Source organism: Falco biarmicus, chromosome 2 (genome assembly GCF_023638135.1).
Source record: "Falco biarmicus isolate bFalBia1 chromosome 2, bFalBia1.pri, whole genome shotgun sequence".
Taxonomy (NCBI): domain Eukaryota; kingdom Metazoa; phylum Chordata; class Aves; order Falconiformes; family Falconidae; genus Falco; species Falco biarmicus.
The window spans coordinates 67,095,340-67,122,939 of record NC_079289.1 but is presented as its reverse complement, the minus strand read 5'-3'; the positions used below and the strand labels follow the sequence as shown (position 1 = coordinate 67,122,939).

The window sequence follows — 27,600 nt, the reverse complement described above, 5'->3', positions numbered from 1 at the left end:
TGGTGGATGAGTCTAAAAGGTCATGGCTGTAAGCTGTGTTGGAGATGATGGAACTGCATTTCTGTCAGAGTTAAGTTTAATCATTTGCAGGCCCTTTTCCCTAATCCTGCATCTTGATATTATCCCAGGCAACACTATGCTTGATGTCAGTTTTCTATTACTTTAGGAAAAAGCAGAAACCAGCTGTGCTGGTAGTCAGGCCACACACTGAAGAAATGTGTTATTAAAATGTAGCTGGGTTTCTGGTCCCTCGGTGGGTAAAATTAAATAAAATAGAGCACAGTAAATAAGCAACGTTCAATCAAAGAAAGTATATTAAAGAGCGATGGACTTTGCTTGTGAAAGGCTATTAGATTATTTTCTATTTAACTACGTGTTTAACAGTCTCTAGTATCTCTTAATATTATCTGCGTGTTCCCACACCTGAACAGAATTCATAATCTTTTGAAAACACTTAAACTTCTCGTGTAGTCCCAGAAGTATACTAGAGAGAGGATATTACCTCTGGCTATTTAAATCCAAGTTTTATATTTAGTGGCTCTCTCTTAACTGATGACGTTCATTTTCTATGTCCATTTCTTTTTAGGAAGCATTTAAGCAGAACGCTACATCTTCCAGTTTAGTAAGCAAATGAATACTTACAGGCTTTTCAGTGATAAAAGGGATACAGGACCATTGGCATAGTTCCAGATAATGACATAATAACAGGTAATAACGATCAACTTCATTTTGCTTCCTTTTTCACAGCTGTGGCCAATACTTCACTCCTAAAGTAATCACTAGGAGGTTTTAGTTTGAGGTGGGTTTTTTTTCCTGTTAGTGTGTTTGCCACTTTTCTGATCAGCAAAGTCTATTAAGATGAGAAAATAATTTGCAGTCGTTTGTTAGAAGAGTGTGCTGACATGGAAAAGTAAGCTTCTTTGAAAGCTGGAGCCATCCTGTTTACATCTATATTTTTCTAGGTATCAACACTAGCTGAGAAACTGTTTCTGAAACTAGAAATTCAGTAAATGTCTATTAAGTTAATAAACTACAGCCTCTATTGATGTGCAGACCATTGCTTCTGTTGATTTCACAACTAACGATTCACTGCTCAAATAATCCAAATGCCTCCTATTATTGCAAGGTTTGTGGGTTTGGTTTTGTTGCGGTTTCTTTGTTTTGTTTTTTAATACTAAGCCAAAATGACCTCTGGCTGCTGTAAGTTTTTCCACAGTGGTTAGAGGCAGGGGGAACATTCGATACCTGCAGAGAGAGAATAGAAGGGAGCCCCACTTCAGGTAGCCACTTCTCCCCCTGGGATCCCACCGTTACTGTTCTGTGATGTGGCCTTGTACTTTGACTCCCAGGTGGCTGGGACCTCGTTGCCCCTCTCTCCCCCCATGCTGTGCTGGCCCAGCACGGATCAGGGGAGGCAGATAAACGACGGGTCACCCCATGCAAGGATGAAGCCTTGGGTTCCCTGGGGCTGCTCAACTCCCCTCTCACCCTTCAGTGGTCCAGGTGGCAATGCTTCTCCTCAAGGTCATGCGGGCACCAGCTTTAAAACTGCTGTGTTATAACGGTGCCAGACTTCTCGTGCTTCAGCTGAGGGTTTCTCATGCCAGCTGTCAGCATCAGGCTCAATTGCTCTGGGCAATTTCAGCCAGCAAGTCTTTCCAAATTGTGGTAAAGTTGTGTTACTTCACCTGTTTGCAGTTTCTTAAACCTGTTTCACAGACAGATGCCAATATGTTGGAAGTACAATCTCATCCTGTGGCCAGAAACAAACTCCTACTGTTTCTTATGAAAGCATAGCAGCCAAAATGCAGAAGGCTAGTGAGTCACTGGGGTAAGCTGTACATCTTTACATATATTTTTCAGTGTAATATATAATATTTTCAGTCTAATAAATAAATATATTTATTAGAAGCAGACATTCACTACGTGCTAATTTTCTAGTGCTGTTTTTCAGTTGTATTTTCCATTCTGTTTCTTTCTCCCCGCATTGTTCTATTGTATCTATTGGTTTCAATAATGCAATCCAGAGCAAAAATAGTAGATAACTGTGGGAAGAAGGGATCACATTAAACAGGTTTCAAGTGAGTCAATAGATGGAAACTGGTTTATGCTGAATTATTTTTGTAGAGATTTATAACGATAAAAGTTTGTTCAGGACCAAACAACCATCAGAAAAAAAAAAGGTAGAAAAAAGCAGACTTGATTGTGAAAATGTTTCATAAGGAATAGCTGGATCATCTTTAAAAATCAAAAGCAATGTAAAACTTTGCTTAGATTTGGACCCTTAAAAATTTTTAAGATTCAAGACCATTAGTTAATTCAGAATGTGGCATTTTATTGCTTGAATCTAGGTGTTGCCCGAGTGTAGTACAGAACTCTGAGATAGTACTGAAATAGCACACTAATCTGGCAAGATTTGCTTTGAGCTAAGAAATGGTACGAATTTTACAAAATCATACATAATCCCCTTTAACTTTTCATTACAAAAATATGAGAACACACAATGGTTGAATGCAGTTGGGTCTGCATTAGACTTAATTCTTACATGCATATGCACGCTGAAGCATCATTTTTTGCCAAATTTACAGTTGGTGGGTAATTTCTGTTCCGCATTCAAGCTGTTTATAAAGTTACCGGGGGACCTTTTTACACTGACACATTTAATCACCCTAATGAAATTATGCAAGCTGTTAGCACACGGCGCAGCAGGCAGCACAAGGCAGAGTATCCTAGAGCAGGGATCTCGTGGGGTGGTCGGGAGCACTGCCTTCCCCTCTGCCACATGGGAGGCTGATGGCCATCAGCATGAGTTAATTAGAAACAGTTCTAGGGTAGGAAGTAATATCGTAGGGATGAGGAGTTACAAATTCATCAAATGAAAGGGTGGAGTATCTACATGGTATTTGGATGCGTATGATGGTGTTCCATACGCTGACTATGACGCACAAAGCAGCTCTTCTCCATGCAGTCTTTTAACAAATCCCAGCAGTTTGCCCTAATTTATCCACATGGCCAAATTTTGTTCTGGTTTTGGTCTGCTCAGTTTTCAGAGAAAGAGTGTGTGGCAGCAAAAAGGGCCAAGGTCCAGTAAAGGCGGTGTGAGGATGTTGAGGATTGTTCTACTGTATATACTTCTTAAAACTGAAAGCGTATTCCTATTTAATATCCTTGTGAGAGGGAAAGACTGCATCAGAGGAGTAAGATAAAAGGCTGCTAGATAAATATGCCAGTCAGGATTTAAATGGTCTTTTTCTAATGGGTAGAAAGCAGGTTATGAAGCAAGACAAAGCCATAGTTTAATATTCTTTGTGAGAACAGCAATACCCATTCCACCTTATGGTTTGCTCCATGTAACAGCTTTTCTCTTGTGGTCAGTGCATCAAGGGGTGTTTAACAAGGAATTTGAGGATGAGAATAAGTAGGAAGTTTACAAGTGTTAATATATTTTTTGGAGTTGGGGGCACTCAGACCATTGGGAAAGAAATATTAATAGCAGATACAAGCAGGTAATGGCCTCTTACTGTGCGGTAATTGTTTCTTCTTGTCATTTCAGTAACTAAATAATAGTTGCACCTTGCAAAGGGTTGTGTATATACATACTAAGTATTTGCCATTCAAAAATGTGCTGCCCAGCTATGCTTCCAGAACACTAAACTTAAAGTTAGGATAACTTTCAGCATCTAATGATATTTTCCCAGTATATAGTCCCAGTAGCCTGTGATTTGTGGTGTAGGGACTTCATCCCTGAAGTAGTACTTTTGAGTCTGATGGGTCTCCCTGCATTTTTCTCCCAGGCCGCTTGCTTTCAAGAACCCAGCAAAATTTTTGTATGCATAATATAATATGTCAAAGAATTCCACTTACTAACCATGTACTATGCAAAGAAAAGAACCTTCTCCTGTTCCTTAATTCTGAGTCTGCAACATGATGATCTTGTTTGAACACCCAATTCTTGTATTATGAGAAACACTAAATAATCTTCCCCCATCTACCTTTTCACATTTTCTCTTCTTTTCTCTGTTTTCCTTTTCTAATAAGCCCTGGTGTTTGCTTTTCTAAATGCTGCTTTGAGCACTGCTGCTTAGTGAAGTGGTTTGCATAAAGCTATCTATCAAAACTCTCTTTGCAGAGCAGTAAATCAGTCAGAAACAATCACTGTGTATTTAAAGCTAGGACTGTTTTCCTCCACATATGGCAATTTACATCAGTATTGCATTTCGTCTGCTCAGTGACTCAGTTTCATGTGGTTGTTCTGCAGTACTTCGCAGTCAGCTTTTGTTGATTTTGAGTTATTCAGTGCCGTATAATCAGCAAACTTCACTCTTTACCATCTTTTCCAGATCATTTATTAATGTGATGGATAACCCAGGGCCTAGCACAGATCCATAGGGGGCTTTGCTGGCCAGAGTTTCCACTGAGAAAACTAATTATTTTCTCCTTTATTTCCTGCCTCTGATCAATTATTTATCCACGTGAAGATTTCTGTTATTGCAGGGTGGCTTAGTATCCTCAACAGCCTTTGGGCTAGTCAGAGTTGTTTGGAAATCCAAGTAGGCTTTATTGAATGTATCAACCCTGTCTGCACAGCACTGCCAAGGACCTGTAATGAATTAGTAAGGCATGGCTTCCCTCCAAGCCACGCTGGCTTGTCCCAGTATGTCATACCTCCTTATACATCTGCTGCTATATTCTCTAGTGCAATTTCCACCAATCTACCCAGGGTTGCAGACTAGACTCATCAGTTGGGTGAAATTTACTGCAAAGGATTTCTGTCTGCATCAGTTACAAATCATCTCTTAATGGATGTATCAAAAGATCTCCTCTTCTGAGGTCCTTCTGAGGGGTTAAGGAATGGACAATACTGCTTTTCCTCCCTGCACATCCTTTAGCCAACAAAGTGATCTTGGATGGAGATAGGAGCAGCCTTCTCTAGTTTTTCATCCCGTCTCCATAGCACTTCAGGTTGTTGGGCTGTAAAACTGCACAAGAAATTCTTGGCCCAAGGGCAGTGTGAAGGCTGGTCAGCGTATTTTGACCCTACATTTATATTATCAGATATGACTAGTTATTTACCGGTTAATAGCTAGTTATTATAAAAAACCAAATTTGACCACTAGATTTTATGACAGAAACTTGACTGAGAACAGTAATTATTTGTAGTATTCCCTCTCTAGGAATGGTAACTGCTGAAGAACACAGATTATAAAATAATTTTCAAAACTTTAGAAATATACCGTTATTATTAAAATGAGCAGTTGCATTCAGTGAAAAAGCAGAGGCTCATAGGAAGGACATTAACTAGGTGTGCTCCGGTGGAAACGTGGCTCCCTGACTGGTAGATGATAATACTCTGTAATTTCACCTCTTGGCTTACTTGGTGCTATATCCCATATGTAGAAAACCCCTGAGATTACATGCTATGTGTTACATCTGTGCAGATGCTCAATTTGAAGGCAGGTCCTTGGGATCCTACTGTTTGGAAAGCAAAGGAGCAGTCCTGGCAGGAGATGGGGGGTCCTTCAGAACAGTGTGGGCATGGACATAGGGATGCTGCAGTGAACCTGACTGCCTTGAGAGCATCCTCCTACTGCGCCAGCCCTGTACACCCATTCCTACTTTCCACATGTGCACAAGCCCCAGATTTCTCCCGAGATGTTGCTGTACAGGAGCTCCATCTAGTGCTGACATTATTTCTTATTTTGATTTCCTAAGGCAACTGGATTAATACATTGATATGGAAGCAGCCAGTTTAGAAGGCTGAATTTGCAAGTGCTATCCTGCTTTCCAGAATGCAAAGGGATCCTGCATAACATATGGAAAGTGGGACTGAAATTAATATTCGTTGGGGTTTTTTTTTGGTTTTTGTTTTATTTTGTTTTGTTTTTTGTACTGTGCTGTTATCACTGAGATCCAAAAGGGAATTCTTTGCTATGTTTATGCCACTAGGAGTAGTTGTTAGTTGGTTGATGGATAGGCATATTAATAACATAGCAGAAAAGCATAGTACTACTACTAAGTGATGCACATCAAATCACAAGATACAGCTAAGAAATAAGGTCACCCTTAAAGCACAACAAATACACATTTAAAAATTCAGCAAGGGGGGAAAAAAAGAAAAAAACAGAGTTCCTTACTATTAAAGGTAATACGTACTGTCTGTATTGAAGGTATCACCAAACACGAAAGGAAGAGTATGTCATACGAAGGAGGAAACAGAGAAATCACTGTTGGGAAAAGAGCAGGGAAGATTTACTGAACAGGACCTGGAATGTTTGCTGTCAGATTTGTCCCAGCAGGCTTAGTTCCAACAGTGATTTCACAGTGATTTCTTTCAAGCACAGAGTTAAACTGTGACTCTCATTAGAATTAAGCAGGAAGAGAATTTTTCTGGGAAAGGAATGACTGCCTGCTCAAACGGACTCCTGACTACAAGTTATCTAAGCAAAAGAAAACAAATAATTGCAGGCATTAGCTAAGTAGCAACTGGTGTATTAATTTCTATTCAGAGTGAATTGTTGGTATTTGAAGTAGCCTGTATTTTGAAAGCCTAGACTGCCAGCATTTATAACCTGGTTGTAACTGCTAATGTGTAACAAATGATTGTGAGAAATACTTTCTTAATTTTAAATAAGTAGAAGTTCTTTTAATGCCTTAAAAATCAAAAGGAAATGGTGAGCTGATCACTAATACATGGGAGCATTCAAGGAGAATATGAGTCACCAAATGCAAGAATATTTAGATTTTTTTAACAATTGATTGTGTGTTTATTGCATAAATATTTAATAGGATTATCCAAATACAGCCAATAGTGTTTTGGAAGCATGTCCCATTCTCAGCTGCTTCTGTCAGTTATTGAGCCATCCATGCACTCCTCTGCATTCGTATCATTTATATACTAGCACTGAACTTACCAGGAGTTGTTATATTCACATTGTGATTTTGCTATATTGTAAAACAATTATGATTTGTTAACGTGCTGAAGTGTAAATACTGAGCTGTGAAGTTCAAGAAAGTCAGGCTAGTACTGGTTGGTTGTCCACCAAGGCCAGTGCTCACTTTGAGTCTGTTAATCTTAACTCTGGAAAGTCTTCTTAGTTGAGTGGGCTTTCTTTTTAACTCTGGAAATGTTTGGGGTCTTTTGCCAACATCTGTTGGCAGCTGGATTTTGGCCCAGAAAATATGTATCTCTTTTTTTGTTTGGGAGGGAAAAGGAAAAATGGATAATATTGTGGGGGCTGGCGAGGAAGGAGCAGCAATTGCATGTCTACCACTCTCCAGACCTGTTTATGTCCCCTCTAGCTATTAATTTCTGCTTCTGAGCTCAAAAAATGCCCAAAACCCTTGATAAAAATGATTTTGTGAAATTCCATATTCACAGTCTGTCACTTGTTCCTCTCTCAGATTTGCTCATGTGATGCGACCTTTCCGCTAGCACCAGTGGCTGTGGAAGTCATTAACTAACTTAACTGTGTTCTATTAGTTTAGCTGTGTTTGTTTCATTGGGGGCTGCCTACCCCAGATTTTGCAGGACAGTCAACATCCTCATTGCCACTCGTGGCAATTCCAGTATCATGCAAGAAGATTATGTACCCTGCAGAACTTCACCAGAGACTGTGTATGAGACAGGTTTCTCTCTGTCTTGACTGTAGGAATGAAGTGTGTGCTTTAAGGCTTGGAGCTAGAAAGCAAAATGGACTAAGGTTGGGTGTTTTTTTTAACAATTAACAAGTTTTGTTCTTTCTTCCTCCGTGATGCTGTGCCTCAATAGTTCCTGATTTTTTACAAAAGGGCATATGCTGTGAGGAGGTCAGGGATCAGGTCAACAAAGCATAGAAATGCTCCTCTGCTTCTGCCTGGTGAGTCAGCTTTTGAAAGTTTCTGCTTTTATCTTTATAGTATTTTTATCTCCTCACTTGCAAGGAAATATCTGATGACAGCACCTGCTGTCGTGGGAATTATTGTATTTTTATGGAAGAAATGTTTTGACTTTAATGTAAGCAGAGCCCAGTAGTTTCATTTATTAGTATTTACAATAACTAGTACTTAAAAGATAGAAACAGAGCTGATGGTATGATGGCCTGCTCCATGTGCATGCTGATAAAGTCTCCGATGTCGTGGCAGGTGTTAGGTAAGGTGCTTTGGCCCAGACCTGACAACGTTTCACCTGAAAATTAAGGTACTATTAGAAAGAGAGCTGGTTGCTTTTCTCCCTCTTGCTGCTTCCAAATGTCTCATGTGAGTACTAGACCTACAAACTGTATCTCATTCACAGTCCCTGAGGAATGATACTAGGGTATGTTTACAGAGAAGCTTCTAAGGAGATATGAAAGTGCAAATATGTTGGAAAGGTCACGTCTTTTAAGTTGCTTAAATTGTTTATGTTTCATTTCCATGTGTGCAGTATTTTATTTCTCTAGAGAACTAATAGAAATTCTCTTATTTAAATCCAGGAAAGTTATCTCCCTTGAAAACAGCACTGAATCACTGATCAAGCTAGTTTTGTATAACTCAATAACATATTTATGTCATACCATTTGGTAGCACAACTTGGAATTAAACTAGAAACCTTACAATTGAGGTAGTAAGAGCCTTCATTTGAAGGCTGTTTCTTACTGCTGTTCTGTGTTTACCTCTAAGTCCTCGGGCAAGTGTGATGAAAGATGACAGCCAGAAGAAACAGTAGAAGAATTCCCCAATATTCCCAACTTGGTGTGCATTTAGTCACAAAAACCTTTTCTTCCTTTTACATCTCATCTCTGACTCATAGTGCCACAGAGCATTTTAGCATATTCTCCAGCTAATGGAGCAGCAGATTTAGCAGCTGAAACCCCAGGGACTAGAGAGAAGGGAACGTAGCTGTGTTAAGACACATAACATTTCTGAGAAACCTACCTGCTGCTTATGTTGGGTATTTACCAACACAGCATTTCTGAGTGGAGAGCAGGGCATGCTTCTTCTAGCCCTGCAAATGTCCTTGCAGCACTGTGCTTTCTTGCTCGCTGTGTTCCCGAGTGCACTGTCCTCCACTGCATGGTAGCCTGGCTTCAAAAAGAGAAAAAGAGAGGTGCAAGGGATAACTTCTGGCGAGTCCTAGCCCACTGGCTCTCAGTTCATGCTCCTCTCCCACTTCCAGGTACATGTGGTCCTTACCAGCACATTATGTTAAAGCTGCCTCATGGGAATAGGTATTATGTACACGCATGTGTATGTATGGAGTCTCGTGAATATATGAAACACCGTTTTCTCTTCCTTCAGCAAAACATGTAAGCGGTGGTGGCTGGAGTTGCTGTTGGTTAACCTTTGCTGTTGGCAGGTCCCTCTGGGATTAGCACAGAGTCTGTAGGTGGCGCGTGGGAACCCCAGCACTCAGCGTCCCCCCGATTTCCCCTTTGCACTTTACACCTTGCTGGCAGAGAGTCTGATGCATGTCCAGGGGTGTTCAGTGGGCTCTGCCACGCTTTAGGGCAGCAGCGCGGCCAGGCAGACTCTGGTTCCCTGCCTTGGAGCAGCCTCACAGCTGGGTCTTGCCCTGGCTTGGTCTCAGCAGCTGGGTTTGGGCTGGCCGTGGGCTGCAGTGATGCGGGGAGGTGTAGGGACCTGCCGTGGAGATTGATACAGCCACTGTGTGAAGGGAGAGAGGTGTAAACACTTGAAGAAACCACAGAAGAGTGAGAACAGCCTGCGGAGGTGATGAAGAATGCTGATCCCAGCGGTAAAACTGAGCGTGTTGACTCGGGCAAACCTGAAGGACTGTGTGCTGATAAGAGCGCACAACAACTCATCAGTGGAAGACCCTGCGCCTCACTGAGAGGAGCATGGCATGAAGGGTACAGCACATCACACCTGCCATTTCTTTCCCTGGCAGCTTGCCATGACAGAGATAATGCTCATGCAGGTGGCTGTTCTAGGCAGAGGTACCTTCCAAATGAGGAAATGCAAACAGGGAACAGCAGCCCTGCCTGGCACATACCAAGGTTCACGTGGGCAGGATTCGTAAGCAACGGATCGCTTCATAATGACAGTGGACTCCTAAAATGTGTAAAAGCTCTATCCAAAACCCACTTTGTTGCCAGGGAGGTACCTGTAAGCAAGAGGTTTGACAAACTGATAGCCAGAGTCCCTCGTTCTCCCTGTTGCACAAGAGATCCTGGACAGACCTCTTGAGCACAGATCCTCGTGCTTGTGGGTTTGTGGGTGTCTGTGACTGAATGAAGGCTGTGAGAGAGCAACTGTGAGTGGGTAAAATCAGCCTGCATGGAGACTGGGTGCGATAAAATCATCTTGGCCTTAGATTTAGTGAGCGCTTGGATTTAGTTTTGTTCTATTAATGTCTTGTCAAAGATGATGCTATTGCATTTCTCCAAGCTCAATCTGCCTAAGCTTACCTGTGGCTTCTTTTCATTGCCCCTGGTCCTTGCTAAGCAGAATACTGTGCAGGATATACATTACATCATGCAACTGTGATGCTTCAGGACTCTAATCGTGATGTAGGATAATGACCTTTGGGAGCTTTAAGAGGGCAAATATACATAAATTAGTAGTCACAATGTTTACCCAGTGTAGGCTGAATCTCTGGGACTCTCAGTTTTTCATAACCTACAAACCATCAGCAAGCAGCATCCCATTTCCAATTACTACATCGGTGATCAGCATAAACCAGCAAAAACTAATATGAAAATGTAATGCTCTTAGCTGGGACTCATAGGAACAAAGCATAATGATTTGCTGTGTCCTTCACAGCATACTCTGTGCTGTGCTGCCAGGAAGAAATGTACAGGTCTTTAAATAAAAGTAAATAATAGATAATGTCTCAGATGATAGTCTTATAAATGAGTGCCTGTCTTGGTTTATGGCTTGAAATTGAATTTCTTGCACTCTACTCACTGCAACTAATTGCTGTGTAGAAAAGGTTTGTGCCTCACACCCAGCTTGTCTCAAAGTAATTTATTTCCATGGTTAATTTTTGAATAATTATTTGTTCCTGTAATGCAGTCCGCTGTGGATTTTTATGTCATCTTTCAGTACTGTTCAGTGAGAACCTCAGCTTTATTCCTGTATATGCATGAAATGGTGGGGAAACAAATTATATTTCTCACTGTGATTGACTCCTATGGAGCTACTTGCCTATGTACCAGCTTGAGGCCCTAAATATTTGTTGCAGTCAAAGTCTATTTAGATTTGCAATTCCTGAACTTAATTTTGTTGCAATTTTAGAAAACATGACTCATCTGAAATTAATATCCGCAGTCTACCCGGTCATAAATGTTAGTGCAAAATAAGAATGAAATGTTGGCATTAAGTGTTGTGATTAGCTTTAAAATTATAATTATTTTCTTCTTTTTATAACTTACATTATTTTTTTTACTTGTTTTCTGGTTATTAAGACTATGGAGATTACATTGAAGTCTCTTCCTCAGCCATAATTCCAAAGTATTTAATTGCTTTTTGTTTTATAGCTGAGATTCTCACTAATTCCTGTGACTGCAATAGATAGGGCGTGAAATAGAATATGAGATAACTGCAGGATTTCTGGCAAAGACCACAACAGTTAAATGCATATGACATTGAGAAAACTCTGATGAACAAAAATAGGTAGCACAATGAAAAGTGAGAAGCTTTATTCTATTTTATCCAAACTGTATTACAAGAAGGGCATGAGGAAAGACTGAGGAAACAACAGACCTCTTAGTCTAACCTCAATACCTGGAAAAATTATTGAGACTATCATACTGGGCGTTATTGAAAGGCATGCAGAGGACAAGGCAATAATCACTTTACTGGCAGCTCATTCACTGTTACACACTGATCCCTGTTTTTCACTTCCACCCGCTGACAAACTAAATACTGAACACACAACCTGTTTTTGCCTTTGTTATGAAATTATGTTGGGTTTAGTCCAATAAATTAGCTCTGTGTATCTAGTAAAATTGATCAGATGATAGTGCTATCTTCCCAAGTTTCAGCTATTGAATTGATAAAGGAGTGAGATTAAAACCTCCCCACTTTTCAAATTAAAAAGTTGAGGATATTCTTAGCAAACAGAGGAACTGAAGCTGATAATCTACTGCAATATCAGAGCATGGTTATTCCTTGGTGTGCATCCTGCTTTGGTTTTGTCCAGTCTTTGTTTCTGTGTTAAAGTGAAAGGCCCATCATCAGCAAGGTTGGATGGAGCTGCAGTGTTGGGTCCTAGAGGGTCAGGACATATCACGTGACTTTGTGTATACTGCGCAAGGTCACACAAAGTAGACAGAAAGGGTTGCCATGGCCTTTGTGGCTTCTGGTTTTTCCTGACCTGGGTATTAGATGTTTTGATTACTCTCAGATAATTCAATCAAATGTATCTCACTGTTGGAAAAAGCTTTCTTTTATTTAAAAAAAAAAATTGTTTATTTTTAGTTTTGACTCTTAATTTCATCCTTCTGTATCTTGCAAAACATCAGTTTCATTCTTTCTAAGTACTTCTAATTTTTCTAAAAAGTTATTCTGGCTTAGTAAATTTTAGCCACGTGAAGAACATTGAATTCTTTTAATATCTCCTATGAACTACCCCTTCAGTGCTTTCCTCTTTTTCCCTTGTTGTATTGAAAACATTAGAAATCAATGCAGAGTAGTGTTAATCTCAATGCTATTAAAAGATTCAGGTATAGCACAGACCTTGAAGTCTTACTGTGGCAAAAAAATACTGGGTTTTTTTCTGAACTTTTGTTGTCTGGGGTTCCATACATCACAGTTCTTGTCCTCCAGAGAAAAACGTTGTGTGTCATGCCAGGGGAACTCAATAATAAAAGGTGAGTGAGGATGAAATGGCTCCTGCCAAGATGCGTAGTTAAGAGTCTCCAATTTTCTTCTGTACAGAGAAGAAAAATTATTTGCTATAATTTAAAAGCAACTTTTGTGGTTCTGTCTGATTGGTAATATTTGGTTTATTCTTGACTGACATCACCATAGTCCTAATTTAATAACTGAGCATTAATTCTGTGCCAGTTAAAGACAAGACTTTTCTTCAGCTCAAAGCAAGCAATATTGCATTCATGGCCAGTTATCTTCGGATCTGCTCCATAAAGCCATCCATCATAAATAACAGTGTGAGATAAGCTGAGCATCTTTCTCCTGTCAGGCAACAGGCAAAAATACGAGGAAGTGTACATGAGTGCTATAAATCCTGACAATACACACCCTAAGAAGCTGCTGGGCAGCAGTATGGCCACAGGGACGAGCAGGCAGAGCTGGCAGCCAGACTTGACCACAGACCCTGATGGCTACAGCAGCTACGCAGGAAGCAAGGCCCTGAGCTGGCAAGGTTTGAACACCCCATTTGGGTTTTCTAGGTACCACCCCCCCCAGGACTGTAGGATATTCTCAACAAAAGTACATCTCACCTACCACCTGGTCAAAATTGGGATGTTGTGCCCTCAGAGGTAGAGCAACAATAATACAGCCTTGCTGCAAGGTACTCACCTGGGAAGGGAGGGATTTCTTGTTCTCAAGCCTGTTTTCTGTTAGTACATGATGGTCTCATCTAAAAACGCAGAAATGGATCTATATCACCATACTGAGGCCTAAGTTTCAAATACAGAAACTGGATTTTTGCCTTAGACACCTATATGAGGTAAATGTTTTTGATAGCAAGAAGCTCTATAGTCAAGCAGATAAAAGCGTGGAAAGAGGCAATGCTATGAAAATGAAGATAAGTAAGTGTGGGCTGAAGGCAAGGAGAAAGCAGAACATTCTTTGCTCTTGAGCCTGTAATTGAAGAACTCGCTGGTTTTTTTTTCTATGTTGAGATATGTATTTAATGCAGGAATTATGGCCAAGGGCTTTCAAGAGCTGTGTTATGCAAGAAATCAGATTAGCTGGGAGATGATCAGAAAGTCTCCACTGCCACTAAAATAGTGTAGCCTTAAAGCAGGTTTAAAGTTAGACTCTTAAGCAGTATCATCCAGTAAAATTTGGTGGAGCTGTGTCATTTTACAGCCATAAGCATATCTACTTTTTAGGTCTGACTTTGCAGTAATATACAGAAAACAATTTAGTAGGCTTTTGTAACAAGAAAGATGTTTTTTTCATCAGAAGTTGCCTTCTCCTCACACATTTTCACCTTCTCTTCCCCTGAGAAATAAGACATACTACTGCAGCAAATAATTCTTGCTTTGCCCCTGGGTCCTTTGCGATACCCAGCCCTACACAAAGCAAATTGTCAGGATGGCCAGAATAGCTGCACCTGCATCCAGCTAAACAGGAACCGAGTCACTGATTTGTAGTGGAAAGAGAAGAAAAATGCTGTGCCTGGGGAGAACATCCTACTGTGCCCTGTGTGGGTATGCGCTACAACACAAGCAAGCTATCAGGCTGTAACAAGGCTTTACCTTTGGCCAGATTCTACTGTCCATGCTGTTTCTCCTTCCTCCAGAGGTCAGACCACACTGCTCCTCCCCCACACGCCTCGGGACTATTTAACTACTTAGCAGGAAGGAGCTACAGCTGCACATCATCCATGTCAATCAACCCACTGCCTTCAGGGCAAGGCCACAGCTGCATATTGTCAATGTTAATTAACCCACTGCCTGCATCCCTCTACAAGTATCTAGATACAGGATAGGTAAGTGCTATCCCCAGGGCAGTCTCTGACTCACCTTTATTCCACACCTGCAAAGGGCCTATAGGAGAAGCTGACAGTTAAATAGGGAAAAATGGATCACAGCTGTGGATTCTTCTGGAGGTCATCTTTCCTGCTAACAGATTTGCTGGAAGTAGGTACTACTCAAAATCAAAGAATCTGGCAGTGTAGATCTCAATGCTACTACATAGTTGGCTGTTACTAATGGCAAATATCATGGAAAAAAATATCCTGCAAAGAGGTGGACTGACATTGGTCTATTTAGGTTTTTCATCTTACAGGACCAAAAGAAGGGGCCTGGAAACCATGGGAAAAGATGGTGTTAAATTCTTCCAAGTTCCTTTGGTCATAAATCCTGGGAAGTGATATCCAGTGGCATCCAGTGTTGCATCACCAAGAACTGTAAGGAAGCTGCAAGGAGAACAAAAACATAGGAAACAGCCAAAAAAACCCCCCATTGAGTCATGACTAAGAATCTGCCATGCAAATCCATAAGGATTTGTAGAGGTGGATGGGACCCTGAACCTTGAAAAAGAGAGTGGAAATGTCTTATGACCCAGATTTTTGAACCTTCCACTGGGAGATATAACTGGTCTCTGACATCTAGATCTCTAATATTAACCTAAATAATTTTTAAACTTGATTATATGATGTATGTGTAAATAAAGTTATGACCTGCAATATCACGTCATGTCAAGGGTTGTCTGTTGTTTCCATATATGAGTGGTCAGAACTGAAGATATATCTGGCTGATGGGGCAGAAGTACAAAGCTTCTCTTATTTTGGGGCTCTTACTTGAATATAAAGCCTTTTACATGTATAAAAGTCAATGTAATATTTGAAAATGCTCGCAGATGTTAAAAATTGAATACTTCATAGCAAGGAAACCTTTCAACATTTTATTAGTTCATGTAGAAAATAGATTTTCCTTGGGTAATACTAAGACCAGCTAAATATGAAAACCTGCCTAGAAGAAGAATATCTCTCAAGTATAAAAATCTTCCAATATAAGATAAATATGAGTTAAACAAAATTTGATATGGCAGAGAGAGCATCCAGGTCCAGTGAGGATTTAAGAGTAGAGAATAATGAAAATTTTCACTGTTGCTTCAAATATGTAATAACCAGAAAAGCATCTTGGTTCTTGGGGTTTCAAATGGATACCGTGCAAAATAATGAAAGTAAGCGTTTAAATTGCTTGGTCCATTGCAGGCATTGTGTCCCTGATCTCCCTGGCTGTCCTGTCCTATGAACGCTACAGCACTCTCACCCTGTGCAACAAGCGCAGCGCTGACTACCGCAAGGCTTTGCTGGCAGTTGGTGGTTCGTGGATTTATTCCCTGGTCTGGACTGTTCCACCTCTGATCGGCTGGAGCAGTTACGGGGTAGAAGGTGCGGGCACAAGCTGTTCGGTACGTTGGTCCTCGGAGTCAGCTGAGTCCACATCCTATATCATCTGTCTCTTCATATTCTGCTTGGTTATCCCTGTGATGGTCATGATGTACTGCTACGGCCGCCTCCTGTACGCTGTTAAACAGGTAAGCAGCTACGTGCTATTGATAGTGCAAACTGCTCTGAGGCACATGTTGTATTTCTCTTCTGTCAAATTTGGAAGTACTGACGGATGATAGAGAGCAAAACAACAAAGCAAAATGAAACTAAAAAGACCACAAAAGGCCTCAAGGAAGGGGCAGGAGGACTTCACCAATCTTTTTCATTCTCCTGAATGAAAGTGCCAGTCAGAACAACCAGATAACATCCATGTAGATACTGATTTTGCAGTTTGGAAATACTGTGTTCTAGGAAAACCAGCATATCTGGGTGAAGGTTGCATTTGTAATGAAGCCAACACACACCTGTCTATAAATAAGACATCTGTGCAAACATTTTTTCTTGGTTCTTCCTGGATGGTGACATATTGCTTCTCAGTCTGTGCAGACCTAACTCTACAGTAATGCAGTTCCACTGCAATTTGCAGTTATCCCAAGGATCAGCTTCTCCTTGTAATTCTAGGCCACATTTAAAACTACTACTGCTGCTGCTACAATGATGCTCCCCTGACTGGTAAGGGGTACTGCATCCAAAATGAATGTTCCAAAAGACACTGCCAAGGGTGTGGTATTGTGAAGTTTGGATACTCTTAGGACAGTAGCAAAATGGTTTAATGATGGATAATGCGAAAGGAATGAGTGTATAGGTGTTCTCTAAGAAGCAGTTCTCTAAAATACTCAGATGAATTAACTAAAGGTGTTAAATTAACAAAGGGAAAAAAGGCAGTAAATCCCTGAGTAGAGACTTTCATACAGAATTAAAATGGACGTAGTTTACTTTTGATTAGTCATAAAGAATTAAGGTTGTGTGTTTCACATGATTTGTCAAAACTTTCAGAACATTTGAAGCCCAAGTGGGAAATCTTTTCCCGCTTGAGTACTGAGTGGGTCAGTAAAATCCTTTGATGAGTCACACATTAGTACTCCTCTTAATGCTATGCAGTAGTAATACAGAAAAAAATTTCCTTTGATTATAAACCATTAAAGTGAAATTGCAGATCATATCTGGTCCCTGGGCAGCAGTATTCTTTGCCATCACCTTGAAGAAAGGAGCAGGATCTTGGAACATGTGCTACTAATAATATGCAGAAGAAACAACTTAAACTTTTGTCTCTTCTTTCCTTCAGCCCTCACTGCTCTTCCTGACAACAGCCATCACCCACAACACACAAATACTTGTATGGCTGAAGTTTCTTTAGCATGTGCTTTTAGCTTCCAGTTCTACATGTAGGTGTGGTTTTTTATTCAACTTTTTTTTTTTTAATTCGGTTAGATTAAAAGTAATCTCACTGATCTGCTTGATGGGTCTCAAGAAGTTGTGGCAAATATGCTGAAGGAACAAATTATTATAGAAAAGATATGTGCAATCTATAGCCATTTTGTATTTAGACATAAAGACTGGGTCGACTAGGGGGAAAACTAGGTTGATTGATTTGATTTACTGCCCAGAGGAAAAAATGGGAGAAGGAATAGCATTTTCCACAGTTGTCTCTCCTCCATCCTCTGTATGCCTTCCAGAGTGATTAGGAAGCTTCTGGGGTGCTGAGGTTAGAGGTTCCTGGGAAATTACTTTGTAAACGGTGAAAATGAAAAAAAGCTGAACCTTGCCTTGCATGACCTGTTGGAGGACAGGTCTGAAGAAACAAAGGCTTGTTAAATGCAAAGGAACTGCAGTGAGGATTAAATCATATCTCCTCTCTAAAGTTGTTATGACTAAGGGTCACAACAGCTGCCTGAGCATTTCTGAAGTCTTGGAATAGCTAAACCTTAATTTTTTACACAAAACATCTAATGCTTGCCAGGTGTTTGTTAAATATTTCCTTGATAAGTTGTATTTCAGCAAAAAGAAATCAGAAAAATCATCAGTCCTCAACTTTCTGTGATGTATCAGAAACTGTTTCCAGTACTATAATCCTGAAATCTTGCACTTCATAAATTTCCTGTGACATATATACATAAATTTCCAAAGAATGTATCATGACACGGTTGCTGAAACACAGACTGTTTTCCCTTTGATCTGAGGTCCTGTAGCTATTCTGCAATAAACAGGTTTAATTATGAAATGCTAAAGTACGTAATGTTTCAAACTGAAGGAAGAGATGAGAAATACACAAATAAAAATACAGTAGCTCTTACATAAAACTACAAAAAGCAGGTAGGGTAATAAAAAAAAAGTTAAGAGAGGTTGCTACATCCACTGTAATGCTGTTAATTTCTCATGTGGGCAAAAAATTATCTTGCAATGTTCTGGCCTCATAGATTAAAGTCCTTCTGTGACCCTCTATGTAATGCATTAGAAGAAATGTGGGAGCATTGCAAACACAGTAAGTGCATCATCCCAGCTTCAGCTGCTTGGTAACATTTCTAAAATATGCATTTCATATTTTTGCAAGACATATAGAAGTTTTTATGTTAGAGCATTGTAGCGTTAATGGTATTGCAACCTGAGATCAAGAGTGCAGGAGTTATGCCATTATTAATAGCGCAATGTAAATTAATTGAGGTGAAAGAAATATCTTAAAAGATCTGAGATAGTTAATGCAAGAATTGGCACACTGCCTGCATTTTCCCTTTGCAGGGACAGTAATTATAGGTCTGCCTCTCTCTTTTTCTACTCTAAATTTACTCAGGTGCTGTAGCATTCTGTCACTCAAGGCATTAGTAGATCCTACGAGATCATCTGCAATCCGTGTAATAGTGAAAGACGCAAGGATTGCAGTAATACAGGTTTTATAAAAGACAATCTTTTCAAGGAGTTACAGGCCGATAGCATCCTGGTATGAATAATGTTAACAGCAAATGCCATTAAACAGTATTACAACGTGGCTGCACTATTATCTCAGAGCTCTTGCCATTTATCAAGCTCAAAGGCCCTTAGGAATTGCTCAAGTTATTTTCTTTAAAGGTATGGGGTTTTTTCCAGAATGGCTTTATTATCTGGAGAGTTGAGTGTGGTTCTGCAGATAGTCTTTGCTGCCATCCTTGTGCACCTCGCTCAGAGGAGGAAAATACTAACTCTGGATAGTGAGAGCATTTCAGAGATGCTAAGCAAAATAATGCTCAAAACAGAGAGCTGAAGAAAACAACTATGGTTTCAGAAGCTGTTAGGGAACTTGACAGTGCATCTGATTTTAAGACATAGAGAAACACAAATATTTTATTAGACTTTTCTTCCCCCTGAGTCCATATTTTCACTCATGCTGATCTCGTTTCCTATGTTTGAAACCTGTTCTTCTATTTCTGCAGATGCAGAAATTCAGGTTTTTGTTTAAGTTTTCCTGTAGAGGTGATGTGCCTGATACTTGTAAGTAGACAGGGGCAAAGTTTTCTCCCTCAAAAAATAGACACATACATTTCATTGATGCACATTCTAAAGAACAAGGGAAAGAAAGTGAGAATGGTTTATTTCTCCTAGTGCAGTTAGGTTTTGGGGTTTTTTTCCTAGTTTTTGGCTTATGATGCTTCTCTGTGACTCTATCATTGCATTCCCTCTGGAAAAATGTTCCTTATAAAGTCAGTGTCAGTTGTTTACACTTTGAAAAGTGAGCTCCCAAACGTGGAATTATAGAGATTAGCATTGTGATCACTGTAGTGCAGAAGGCACAATATGATTAAAATCCTCCACTGAGGGGCCCAGCGAACTCATATGAACCAGCCTAATGAAAATTAGTAAAAATTTTAAAAGAGATCTCTTCAGTCTGCATCTCCCATTTGCACACAGAAATCCTCCCCAAGGACAATAAAGGTCCCAGAATGTTGTTTCAAGAAAAGTTTTCAGATTGATTTTGTGGAGACACTCATCTTGGCTCAGCTCATTGCCAGTCTCCTTTCATCAAAAGCTGTGCCTGAACAAAGCTCAGCAACTATGTATGGAATGTAGCTAGGACATGGAAAACGATAAAAAAGACTGTAAGCAGAGCACAACAACTTAAACACGTAGTGTAATACACATCTGACCGTGCAATTCTTGCTCAGTGCCACAAATAGTGTGTTAAAAGTGGGCAAAGGGCCGGCCAGTGGTCACACTGTCTCGTATGGACTAGATGGACTTGTGACCCCTGACCTGATAGTACTACTTTGTAGGATTTTTTCTTTTCACTTGAGCACAGTGAGGAAAAATAAGAGATGAATAACATTTATTACACCCTTTCACATCATCACCCCAGTTCTACTTTTACTTTGTTTTTTGACAAAAAAAAAAAAAAAAAAGTTCAAGGCAGATTCTAAGACTAGCCCATATGAGGCAGAAGTTGGCCTTACCAGTATGCCTTGTGCTCCACCCTTTGGTCCACCTCATAAACTGCTAGTTTAACTGGTAACCAAAATGTGGGTTCAGGTAATGGAATTACCTGACTATTTCCCTTTAGAGCAACTTTTGTTGTTTCTTCTGAAAAGTGCCACATGATTTCTGACTTCCATGTGTCACAGGAGAACCAGATCACCTTTTTTTATCCCATCCCCTAACCTTCCTGAGTCTTGTCACCTTGTAGGGGAATGGAAGCAGTAAAGGTTGCACTCTAGAGCTGCCTGGTCCTTTCTTACTTCTCTTCCAGACCTCAGAGTACCAAAATTAGTGGAGGTAAAAGGCTTCTGTCTCTTATTTAAGAAGTAATGCCCCAAAGAGTGAAACTGAGACTCAATTACCTGAAGAAACTAATTTTGAATTCTGCATGGTGAGATTTTGACTCTAGTATATTTTTTAAAGCGCTGGATATCAACAACAGTGGTGGTTTCAAAATCTCCTGTGCCCACAAAGAAAGTCTGAGAGAAAAAGGAAAGAGTAGATTTTTATGACTTCTGATTCCTTAATACTTTTTTATGTCTGTACTATTTTGTACAGTTAAAAGTATCTGTAAAAGCAATTATTGCATCATTGTTCATCAAAGTAGTCAGGAAAGCATTATAAAGTAGAAGGAACGCTTCTGTGACTGTTTCCAGTTCTCCAGCTCATTTGGAAATGATTGTAGGAAGACAAAACATTAGGGCAGAATGCTCAGCGATTTAAACTGAAATTAACATAATACAAAGAGTAGGATGGAAAAGTAATAATTTTTCCATCATCCCTTCATATGCTTCATATGTCTATTTATAGAGAAACTTGATTTTCAGAAACTTTATTTTTGATAGCACTGAAGTTATGACTTATGTTGAGAAAACCAATAAAGCAATTATGTACCATTAACTCTTATCTTCTAAAAGCCCTAAATAAAAACAGATTTGTAGTCATAGGCCTTATTTTAGAAGCAAAGCTCAAAATCTTTCCAGTTATTTAATGAAACAAAGAAGTCTTGTGAAATGTAATTCAGGTGCAGATGATGTAGACTTGATCCTTTGGTTCCTGTAGCTCATCCCGTTCAAATGTGATTAAGTACATTTGGGATTTGACTTAATTCCAAGTATTCTTGACCCTTAACTACATCAATGCTCAGTCAGACAGCTATACTCATTAGACAGCCATATCTCATTATTTTTTACTCTGTGTTCATAAATTTTATTTCTTGCATTTGGGTCTTCATGTATACTTTCTGTCCTAGCTTCTGGTGGTATAGAGGAAGAATGATAAATAACTTTGCCTTTCCTTTTTCAACCTTGCCATAAAGATATAATGATTACATATAAATCACAAGCAAAAAGAGATTTAATTTGCATATGAATAGATAGATGTCATATCGTCATGAGGATATTGGAACTTCATTGAAATAAGTCTCAAGTTAGGCTGAGAGAATTGGAATAAAACTTAGCAAAACGTAAAGAAAAGGGTCTGCTGGATTATCAAAATTTATAAAATAATTTAATCATATAGCCTATAGCTGGCTTCATCAACAAAAGCATCAAAACCAGTATTTCCAGATTTTCTGTACAGCCTTCAACTGGCACACAGCAATCAATATTCAACATCTGACTAGGAAGTTGTTTGACCTTTGCAAAATTCTGCACGTACAAGCTATTGCACAGCTAAACAAATCTGGCAACAGGGCATTTTTTAGATTCTGTGATGACAGGAACATCCTGTTATACCAACACTCAGGACATGCATTTTTATTGTTTGGTCTGGGATTTCGGTATAAGAATGAGCTTTAAATTATGAGAGCAATTGACATTCCTATACAATAGTATTTTTTCTCTGAGTTTCTAAATAATTTCTCAGGTTGGAAGGCAAAGCAGCTGAGGAGTGCAGAGAAGCACTGAAATCCATTAGGTTGCACATAGTATGTATCAGTGATCAGTTCTTTGAAGATCTGGTTATCCTCAAGTCTTCTTGGCTTCTGCCATGAAGAAATTTCTCAGAGTCCTGTAGGTGAGGTGATATCTAGGACAGCTATTTTGAAAATTATTAAAAAAAAGTCATAGAATACTTGAGAAAAAAAGGCAAAAAATCATTGCTCTTGCCTTTTCTTGAGGAGCTAATTAATTCTGTTGATTATGTAATTTGTTTAGAATCAGGTCACTATCTGTAAATCATCTTACATAAATATAAACATCTTTGCATATCAACTCTTCCTGTTTAAATTTTTTTCTGATCTTTGTGTAACCACTGCCATCTTTTGTAGACCATGAGTCCCATTGCTTCCTTTTTCTCTTTTACCCTGATGCCATTTTTTGCATACATAGATCTTATTTCTGTCAGTGGAGAGATTTTCACAGAATTTTTCCTTTGATGGCTTGAAAATGCTATGAATGTACATAGATCTTCCAGTGCTTCATACAGCTGATCCTACAATTCCTATTCTACAGAAGGAAAGCATGTGGTATTGAAAATTTGACTCTGAGAATTCAAGGCATTTTTAGCATCTATCTAGCTTAATTTTATTCTTTTTTCTACATTCCGTCTTTAGACAATAGAGAAAGAAAGTCACATCCAAGGAGGTTACTCTCAAAACAGGCAACTTTTATCAGCCAGGGACATGTAAGATGAGTCCCACTAAAAGAAGCAAATTGTGTAATAACAAAACAAGGAGACTCTTTGACCTTGAAAAGAGGATACAGTGTATTAGTCATTTATTTTTTTAAAAATAGTACACGTTTTCAGTGATTTTCAAAACAATGGTATGGTAGTTAAGTGATTATGCCATTATGTTGTTGTTACTTTGTGTCAGGTCGTAATATAAAATACAAGCAATACATAACTTTTGAAACAAAATCCATAGCATTTTGACATTGGATTTTGGCATTCATTGGATGAGGATTTTATGAATACTGGTTTTCACTTTCATAAAGAACAATTCTTAGATGTTAGCATTTCACATTTCAGACCGTTCTATTGTTACATTTCTGTTCAAGTATATTATAATGAAGCAAGCACTGAATATTCCTGTTAGCTGATTTTTTTTATTTTTTTTTTTTTTAATGGAAAGCCTGATGGAATAAAAAGTTGATTTGATTAGCTCAGAGAAAGATTTACTAGCATGCTTAATTTTTAAAGACCTACCTTATTCTTGTATTCTTTCATAACTCTTAGGGCTTGCCCAGCAGGTGAACAGATTGCTATGTAGCTATCATGAAGACACTATTAATATAACATTGACTTTTGGGGTTCACTGCTTTCAACTGTAAAAAGATTTCAGTTTTGCTCGCTACATTAACACCAGCTTTTATTGAAAGAGTCTGTCTCAAGGGCATAAAATTCAGTGTTTTCTGTACCAATGAAGAAAAATGGGAAACCCAGAGAAATAAAGGAGACAGCTAACATTTTTTCCTTGTGTGTAACTGTGAGGCTTGTAAGTTCACTGTCTCAGCTTTTCAGAGAGTAAAAGTACGGTGAGTCAATCCAATGTAAAATACCTTTCAAAGTGTCTAGTGAGTTCAGCTGCTGTCAGATCTTGCATAGACACGTTGAACACACGGGTAACAGGTATGTTCACTTGGGGCCGTCCCCTGTATTTCTAGTTAAAAAGTGTCAACTGACTGTTGAAGCACATGTGACAAGATTAGTCTTCATTTCTTGAGGTCTGAGCATGCTGGAAGGGGAACAGGCGTGAGCAAAGATTATGATGTTCTTTCCCCTGTGCTTGCATAAGCATAAATCATTAGCTAATTGTTTGTATTTTGCAGAGAAACAGTGATACAATGTTGGCATAAATCAGGCACTGTACAAATTCATTGTAAATCAAGTTAATGGCTGGTCAGAAAATAGGATTTCATTGGGTTTGCCATTTTTCATTCTTTAGATAAACTAGGAAGGAAATAAGCCTGTCACAATCTTTAATAACAGGCTAATAGAAATTTAAGATCTGATGCGTTAATCCCTGGAGTCATTATGTCCATAAAGAACAGGCTGCAGCCTCACAACTCTTTCGGTTTACAGCAAATGGTGTACAGCAGGACTAAGCACTCACTTTGTCTCAGTTCAGGTGGTAGTTTAGTAAAGTTTTTTCCTGATAGGTAAAAGCATAAGATGTTTTGTTTTGCTCCCCAGTTATAAAACTGGAAAGGTTAAATGCAGGGTAAAGAATGTGGGGGTTTTTGTACTTATATTTCAGCATGGAGAACTGAGCCACACTTACTCACCCGTAGTTTAACTCCATTTCAGAGACTAACTTGTGACCTCAGGCACAATCCCTGGCAGAAGACTTGGAGCAAAATAAATTGTCCTACATGTAGCACTGCAGCATTGTCCCCCAGAGTAACACTTCTGAGGGTGTACCTGCAAAGGAACACTGCTGTGCAGTGAAGAAAGAACAAATATGCACTGCCCAAGAGCTTCCCTCGCTGGCGACTGTCATGCGCTTGGTATCACATTAACCGTGCCATGTGTGAGAGTCCTTATGCCGGTCCCCAGTCAGTGCACTCTGGGTGTGTGTGTGTGTGTGTGTGCCAAAGCAGAGGGCTATCACTGCATGTAAACCATAATGTATATAGGGAAGCCTTCAGTCACAATCGAAAATGCAGTTCTGCTTTTTCCTGGTGGAGCAAAGAAGGTTAACAAGGATGTTTGCTCTGACTTTTCCCACCCTTATTCCACCTCCATGTTAGTCCCATGTTACTTACAACTACAGGGTTTGCCCACAGACATTTGTAGTAGCTATTACCATTCATTGGTTCCTTGATTTTACCCCTCTTCCACTGCTGAAAATCCTGAGAGCTCAAGATACATTGCCTGAGGCAGTATATGTTGGCAGTAACAGAGGGAAAGAATTTTACCTGAGAACTTAGTCATGTAGTGAAGAACAATGGCATGCCAGTTTGACATGACAAATCGACATGGTACAGCGATATGAAATGGATGTGAATGATGATTATACACTTACAGAATGAAAAGCAAAAGCACCTAAAAGAAGAAAGGTGAATATGTAAAGTTTTGATCAAACATTTTTTCAAAATTCTAATCCATTGTTTCATTAGTTTCTAATACTACCAGCTAGGTAGGATTTTTTTGCTAACTCGAATAACTTTCACAACTGCATAGGAACCTATGCATAAAGACAGATTCAAGGTTTATGGCTGGAGGAATGCAACTGAACTGTCAGGCTTTTTTAATCTTCATAATAAAATCTATTAAACTATATAAAGTTATGAGATTGATCATTCTTTTCGGCCACAATTAAAAGAAGGTAAAATTTAGATTCCCTGGCTACTTGGCACTAAAGCTGTTTCATCCACAAACAAAAGGTGAAAAAGGCCAGTTCATCTCTGTCTTACATCTCCAATGTTTTCTGATCCTATAGCTTCAGCTTAACCTGACTAAAGCTAAGGTGGCCTAACCTGTCCGTAATCGATACTTATTTTGTTCAACTACTACTCATATTCTTACATTTTTATCACCTACCATCCGTTTTTTTTTGTGGTGAACATTATACCCTGCTAAGACTTAAACTTAAATGGTACGTGCATGCTTCTTCTATGAAACCTACCTTTATTTTCAGTGGAGGCAAACCCAGGTGTAATAGAAATATAACAGATTAAATGAGAATAAGTACAAAATTTTGGTAGTGATGTGAGGTTATGTTGTCTTCACAGTTTATACTTCAATACTTAACATTTATGTGAAGTGGGCAGGTCGCTCTTTCAGATCATACACACTCTAGAAGCTGAACAAGTTTCTTTTTGTACTTGTGTGGGCTCCATATGCAGGAGCATGCATGCAGGTAGCCAAGGAAGGTTCCTGACTGTGTAGAAATGTGTCAACATTGCCCTGAATAAAATAGCTCTGTGAGGTAACTAGGCACCAAAAGCCCAGGCATTTTAGATCTCTGTAAGGCATATTGTCAAGGAACAAGAGAAGCCAGGGAAACTTGGGTACCACCAGAAATGTCTCAATTTGCGTGTTCCCACAGGATGTTTTCATTTTTGTGAATCAGTTTCCCAGCACAAAAATGTCACACTAGGAATAATTTTGACCTTAACTGATCTGTAATTTGGCTCTTTTCAAATGAAACACTTCTGTTGTTGCAGAGCAGCCAGCTTATAAAATGCCAAGAGGGTTTCTGTGGTTCTACCTAAACCTTTTTCCACCTTCTCCTTCTTCACCACCTTGTTCAGTATGCATGACATGATACAGTAATAAATGTGCAGCTCTCACATTCATGTAATAGTTCATGGCCCTTGGGGATTAACAAAGGTAGAGGTGCAAATACTGGTATTCAGCTTTCTGAGATCAGTATGACAAAGTGTTGGAAAGTCACACTAATTTTGATGTTCTAATTATGCATTCTGTTATGTTCATACAGTCAATCCAAATCAGTATTGTTACAGTGTGGTTTATTTGGGGTTTTTTTGGTCTAGACTTTTTTCCTTTGTTATTGAAATAAACAGCCAGGGTATTTTACGGAATTCTTCCCTTTTACTAAATCATCACTGCTTTGCACACTACTTGGCTCTGTCTCGTGGTGAGTCAGTAGAAATTAGCTTCTGTGTTCTGTAGTAGATTAAAACTGCAGTCATACTTGAATTTACAAGTATCTTACTATGCATCTGGCTCTTAGTTATTTCAGCGGGCCTGATGGTAAAGTGAGGGCCACTGTGACAAGTGAAAAATGATGGCAGAAATACCACCAATAATATTTTAAAGACAGAGACTTTTTTATTTTGTTATTCTGAGTCAATGAAAATTAATTGGAAATACTCTGAGTGCCTTTAATTACTAGCCTTGATAGAATGTAATCCTACAGGACTCAATACCTTGTGTAACTCAGTTGGATGATACACTGAGGCAATCAGCTGGCTGAAATTTTTTGTTTGTTTGTTTTTGCACATATGGCAAGGGGATAAGGTGGGAAGTGGAGTGGGAGGAACGGAGTGGTGCCACTGCCTTGACAGCAGCAAAGCCTCCAAGCAGCTTGTGCGGGTCGGGCAGCTGCACCTGGGCAGGTCTGGGGCGAACACACTGTGCCCTGACAGAGAGCCGCTTCCAGCAGGATGAGAACCACCCTCAGAAATACCTAGAGTAGAGGCTTTTTTTTTTTTTTTAATTAGGTACTAACATATGGCTCT

General features: G+C 39.3%; 1 protein-coding gene across 1 annotated transcript in view; it reads left to right on the top strand.

The window, feature by feature from the left end:
- The window catches only part of LOC130145064 (pinopsin-like), a 92,510-nt gene that overhangs the window by 13,655 nt on the left and 51,255 nt on the right, over positions 1–27,600 (top strand). Inside the window, exon 3 of the mRNA XM_056329520.1 lies at positions 15,833–16,158. Within this exon, the coding sequence (XP_056185495.1) occupies positions 15,833–16,158 (326 nt within the window). The remainder of the gene's footprint in view (positions 1–15,832; positions 16,159–27,600) is intronic.